Raw genomic sequence first — 6,563 nt, 5'->3', positions numbered from 1 at the left:
CCCTGCCCCCTGTTTGTTCCCCCAGCTCCCCGCTGGCTCTCCCAGCCCCCCCCCAACACTCACCAGCAGTAGCAGAGAAGGAGTAGGAGGCTAGAGAGAGCTGGGGAATATCTCCAGCTCATTTCTAGGGGCCTGTCTCCAGCCTCCTGCTGGTCTCCAGCCCCCTACTCATTCCCCTGCTCATCTCCAGCCTCGGGAGGCTGGAGAAAGCAGGGCAATGAGCAGGAGGCTGGAGACAGCCCCTGGAGGCATTCCCCTGCTCTCTCCAGCCTCCTGCTCATTCCCCTGCTCGACTCCAGCCTCCCGAGGGGGTACAGCGAGGGGATACTAAGGGGTGTGTTCTATGCACCATCAATTGAAATCAATGCTATATGCGTCTTATCAAATTTTGGGGTGGGGGGGGGAGATGTTTCAGCTACAAAGGACTTTCAGAAGGCTAAAAGGTAAAACAGCACTGCACATTAATGTAGATATCTAACGGGACACAGCCCCAACATTTATTTTCTGAGTATCAATGGAAGACTTTCCTCTCCTTTTTCACATAAGGCAAGAATTCAAGAAGTTGGCACACAAGCAGAAAAGGTGTTGTACGCTTTAATGTCTTAAATCTGAAATACAAGCATTCTGCCATTCCTAAATTACACTTACTTCACAGGCAGGGGAAAAAAACCTGCCCAGAATTTTAGAAAATTTAGCTCCAACAGCATAGATTTCAAAGTAAATTGTGTAATGAAAAACTGTTCCAGATATAACTTAAAACTAAAGTAGAATTACATTATACCAGACATAATAAAGATGAAACTTTAAATAACTCGTTAATTAATAACAGCAGGCTAGTCTTTGTTATGAAAAATGACCACCCCTGGATGCATAATAGCAACAGACAAAAAAACCAAACAAACTACTTTATGCATAATACAGTATTTTCAAACACATGCAAATCACTATTAATTCAACAGAATAACATCAACATACTTTTCTACCATAGTACCAATGTTTCTGCAGGCTTCTTCAGCAGCCTCTCTGAATGTATAATCAGGATGGGCAATCTTCACAAAGTCAGCCTGACATCAAAATAAAATAAAAGAAGGGTCTTAATTTGAAATCTTAAATTTAAGCGAGTATTCAAAGGAGTTTCATTTAGCATAACACACATTTATGCTATTACCTGCAATATTTTTCTCACTGAGCAATTTGGCATAACTCTGCTTTCTCATAACAAATCTGTTGAGAATGTGTTGACAGCTATTAATTGCTACAGAATAATTTCAATCCAAAGAAAATATTTTCCAACTTTTTATTATTATTTTCAATTAGGTAAGTGCTTTAGAGAAAATTTCTTTTCCTAATAAGTATCACTCTCAAGAAGCCAAGGCTTTTGAATCTTACTGCTAAGAAAACACTTATTTTTTTAACCAGTCCTCGTTAAAAAAAACCCCAAACGTGTAGTTTTACTGTTTTTCTAAAATGTACTAGCTTATATTTTAAGAACTCTTAAGTTGTGCTGTTTTAAAGTAAAATGCTAGCTTGCAAAAAAGGACATTCCGTACATAATGTATAACTTCATGATAAAACTTTAGTTACCCAAGAATTGACAGAACCTACAGCGAGAGATTAATATTTGCAGAGGAATAGACTAATGGAACAGATCTTCTTGGAAAAGATATCATGTAAGATTTAAAAATCAACTGAGCCTTTCAATAAAACAGGAAATCTGAAAAGAACCAATGTGATAGATTTCACTAAAACCTCAATCCTGCAAGCACTTAAACACAGATCTAATTTCACCTTGGGAAAAGTTTCCCTGAAGTCCATAAGATCAACTATATGCATGCCTTCAGGATCAGGGTCTAGTGGCCTACTTGGCAAGGCAACACCCCAGAAGTAGAAGCTTGTGAGTGATTGATGCCACTGAGCCTCCTGAGCCATGCCCAGATGAGACTACATTAACCAGAAATGTCTGGTTATGTGCAATGAGTAGGGACCTACTGAAATTGCAAAATCTGGCATTGCCTGCAAAAGCTGGCAATGTCTGTGAAATCCATGAGGGAAAAAAAAAAAGAGAAAACTTGCTGTAAATAAAATGCTGGCTCCCCAGAGGTATTGTGGCCTGGCTGCATAGACCACGGGGGAGGTGGGGAGAAAGGGGGAGCCACTCCTGCCTGACATAAGGCCCTGCCCCCTCCACCAATCAGCAGTAAGGGGCGGAGCCACATGACAGACAGCTTTTGCGACCAATCAACAGAGAGGGGCAGGGCCACTGGGGCTCCTCAGCCAATCAGTCCACGAATATGGCGGCCGGTCCTGCAATCTCCCCACGAAATCAGCTGGCCGCCTCCTTGAGTTAGCTAGACCCCCTAGCAATGAGATTTTTCTTATGTTTCTTGTTATATATAAACTTGCAGTCTGCTCTTTGTTCAATTTAACTTTCACACTTTCCAGGAGCCAGTTACTCAAGGTCTGGACTACGCTGTTTACCTATGCTTAAGCCAAATGTTTATCATCTTTTGTTATTTCAGATTATGTGTGATAATACTGTTAGTTTCCCAAACAGCTTCTATAACCTTAAACAACTTTTCTGCACAAGACAACCACAAAAAACCTGTTAAACACGTTATGCAATGCTCTAGTTTATTTTCATTCAAAGTTATTTGTAAGAATGGTATTTTAAAGAAAATAATATATTATTTCTATTAAGAAGAAAAAACTAAAATGGGTACAGATAATCATATATACTGTGCTTTAAGTGTGGAATCAAGTGAATTCAATAGCTGGGGAATTTTATATGTACTTTGCTGCTGAATTCAAAGTGTAATTGATGTTAAAGAATTATATGAGTTTAAAATAGATATATTAAAATTTTTCAATTAAATTTTAAGTTTCTTAATCTGAAGAGTAAGATACTTGTGTGTTTAACCAGATGTTTTCTAATAGGAAGGGTAGACAGAGGAGAGCCATGCTCAGTTTTACTCCTATGGAAGTCAAGGTTAAAACACAGAATGGTGTCAGTGGGACCAGATTTAGGTCCCATTTGTGAGGTCTTGGATATACAGGCAGAAATAATTGGACTGGCGTTTTATGTAAATCTAAGTTAATATCACAAGCGGGATATAACACACCTTTAGATTTTGTTCAGGCCCTAGAGATCATGCAACAAACACACAATATAACCTGAAAAAATACATCATGAACTACAGCAATAAATCACACACCAACGGAAAAAGTTAATACTAATGATGTAAACATTCAAAACATTCCAAAAATATATTAAAACAACACATCATAAAATTTCCTTTGCAGGAGACTTCACAGTCTATAAATTTAACTCAGAAGAGCTCTTTAAAAAAAAATTACTACCATAAGAAAAGTAAAGTTCAACCTCCTAAAGCTAATACATATTTAAATAACAAGAAACTCTTACTTCAATAACTTAATTGCAAACGATCAACTTTGGAAACATAATATGGTACATTAAAAATTATGTTTGTGCTACTTAAAGTATCCATGCTTCATTAGGCTTAAAAATGGACAATTTATATTATCTGAAGTTGGGTTTTGTGATTTTAAAAAAATTATATATACACACACACACATTATATATATACGCACATACATACATATATATATATATAAATATATAGAGGGTGAGGGAGGAGAGACACTACAGCAGTGCTGTGCATCTTCTAAGCAGCTAGGCGCTACATGCCCACAAGCTGCACCAGGGTGAGCCACCGACTGTCCATAAACTGTGCAACATGTGGATACCCAGCAGACCCCTGACTGCAGCGTGCACCCATGCCCACTCCCAACCAGTGGCAAAATGGGAACCCAGGGGCCACAACTTAACTTTTGCAGGTCGCATGCAACCCACAGAGAGCCAGCTGGATAGTGCTGGACTACAGAATAACAAAAGGAAATACAATCTTTTGAGATCTCATAAATCAAAGCAGTATTAGTCTTCAATATACTAAAAACGGATGATCTCTAAGAATAACCTAAGATACTACAAGCATGGCATTGATGTTAAAGCTCCTAGCAGTCTTACCTGCCCACCAGAACTGAATTAACTGCTCAACAGAGTAAGGAGCACTGTTCAAAAAACCAGTGTGATCTAACCCCATTTACAAGAGATCATTTCCAACTTGAAAAACAAACAAAAAACCCAAACAAAAACCCCTCACCAAGTCTGCCACTCTACACAACGCATCTGACAGCTGATCAAAAATCATCACTATTTCAGGTCCAGGAGGTGTAGTATATGCTTTCCGGACCAGTCGCTCTGTTTCTTGCAGTGCTTTCTCCTGTGCTTCTTGAAATCCTTCTGGACAGCTTAATTCTGGAACACCAAAGAGACCCTAGAATACAGAGAATAAATGCAACCAACAGTCAAAGTTAACAATGTTATTTTATTTTTAAAGGCGCACTAATACATCAGTCCATATCATATCAGCACCGATAAAAGGAAAATTGACATTACTGGCAATTGGCTTTTTTTGGCTGATATAGCTGATAATATTGCCAATAAATGCTACGCGCGTGCACGCAGACGCAGAATGCACGCAGGCAGGAGTGCAGCCCAGCAGCTTGGAGAGGAGTGTCCAGCTGGTAAGTGGGGGTGGGGGGCAGGGGCAGGCGCTGTACAGCTGGGATGAGGTGTGGCACGGGACAGAGCCATGGCTTGTCTGAAGGGCACAGCGGGGGGCAGGAAGGAGGTGTGGGGGGGGCGTCCCGCCACTGCATGCACCCCCAGAGGAGGCATGGGAGGCACATGCCCCCCAGATCTGTGTGCAGGGCGAAGGTGGGCTGTCCACTTGGCGCTCAGGGCCAGGGGCTGTACCAGGCACTTCCTGGAGAGGGGGCTGGGCTGGGGCTGTGCTGGGGGTGGACAGAGCAGGTGGTTACAGCGCTGGGAAGCACGGTTACAGGGGGGCTATGGCGAATTTTGGGGTGGCTATAGCCTACCCCATAGCCCAAGCACTACCACTGTCCACCCTGCCCCCACCCATTCCAAGTGCAGCCCTGGTCCAGATCCCCAGCCAAGAAGATGTTGCCACAGCCAGCAGCCCACCCACACACAGATCTGGGGGGCACATGCTGCCCATGCTTCCCCCAGAGGTGAGTGCAGCAGTAGGAACCACCCTCCCTACCCCCCAAACGAGCTACAGCTCCATTTGCACCCCACCCCACCTGTGCAGCCCCTGCCTCAGCCCTACCCCCTCCCTCACTGCAGGTGTTTCAATCTGCCCTTCCCCCCCACAACAGATTTACCAGCCGGACACTGCTCTCCAAGCTGCCAGGCTGCATATTGGGAATCGGATCAGTATCAGCCAACATGGCTGATTAATAATCGGCCACTGGTATCGGCCCACAAAATCTTTATTGGTGCACCCTTATTTTTAATCTCACTCTGCTTCAGAATTACACCAAAGACTGTCAAAAATCAGAAAAAACAACTTGACAAAACTCTGCTACTTCCCTTAATCAAAATACAGAAGTAATTTGTGCATTAACTATATAAAACTTACTTTGGATTCTTCTTTAATGTTTAAGAATAATTGGTTATGATTTTCACATTACTTGTGCTTTTATGCTTATGGGCTCAACAAATTATTAAACACTATCACACTTTAAATCACAGTCAGCAATCATAAACACATTCATATCATAAGGTTTGTATCACAGAACAGAATCAACATTTTGAAGAATATGTAAATTGATGTAGGAAGCCAAGCTTCATTTAAGAAAATGATTTAGGAACTTGGGACCCTAACAGCTTGTTTCCACTAGAAAGTTTTACCAGCCAAAGTTCTGGCTATATACTGATGCTAAAATGGTGGTTTTGTTTTTTGTCTTTTTGAAAGTCAGCTGCAGCCTGCCCTCGCAGTATCCCACTGTATCACCAGAAATCATGTAGCACTGTGGACAGGCATCCTAATTTCCCCTCACACTACCTTACAGAAAATTTTTGCTAGCACACCATTCAGAGTTGTGGAAATTTGCTGCCCTCCTTTGCCCACTAGTAAACTTGCCACAGCTGCTTTCTGCTTTGCTTAGCATCTGCCTTCATTCCTATTACATCCTAGCACCCACATTTCTTTCACATGGTTGGATTATGCATTTTTTTCCTGTGGATATTCCACAGCTGTGCAGGCACAGCTCCTCCCCAAAAGACAGAAAATCCATGAACTGTCTCCTAGACCAGTGTTTCTCAACCCATGAGCCACAACCCAAAAGTGGGTCGCAAGAATATATAAAAAGGTCACAAACAAACTTTAGTAATGGATCACAAAACCTGAAAAAAATGGAGAAAAACGTGGGAAACCATGGCTTTCCCCTTGCAGACTGGCAGAGTTCAAACCTGCAAGGGGCTGCTTGGGCTCCCTGCCCCACACACTGGTGGACTGGGGCCTGGAGGCTAGGGACAGAGGGTCAGGAGTAAGGGGTACTGGGTCAAGACTGGCCATTGGTGTTTACAAATGGGTCCTGGTACAAAAAAGGTTGAGAATCAGTGTCTTAGACTATGCAGAAGCACAGGCTTTACCTGGAGTCTTACTTAGAGCCAT

At 42.1% G+C, this 6,563-nt stretch overlaps 1 protein-coding gene across 1 annotated transcript in view; it reads right to left on the bottom strand.

The window, feature by feature from the left end:
• Positions 1 to 6,563, bottom strand: part of MIPEP (mitochondrial intermediate peptidase) — a 99,958-nt gene extending 93,395 nt beyond the window's left edge. The window contains exons 1-4 of the mRNA XM_025196601.1: positions 6,542 to 6,563; positions 5,333 to 5,430; positions 4,182 to 4,355; positions 976 to 1,064 (exon numbers count right to left, since the gene is read on the bottom strand). Coding sequence (XP_025052386.1) covers positions 976 to 1,064; positions 4,182 to 4,355; positions 5,333 to 5,430; positions 6,542 to 6,563 — 383 coding nt within the window. The remainder of the gene's footprint in view (positions 1 to 975; positions 1,065 to 4,181; positions 4,356 to 5,332; positions 5,431 to 6,541) is intronic.

This window comes from Alligator sinensis, unplaced genomic scaffold (genome assembly GCF_000455745.1).
Source record: "Alligator sinensis unplaced genomic scaffold, ASM45574v1 scaffold777_1, whole genome shotgun sequence".
Taxonomy (NCBI): domain Eukaryota; kingdom Metazoa; phylum Chordata; order Crocodylia; family Alligatoridae; genus Alligator; species Alligator sinensis.
This window is presented reverse-complemented; position numbering and strand designations above follow the sequence as displayed.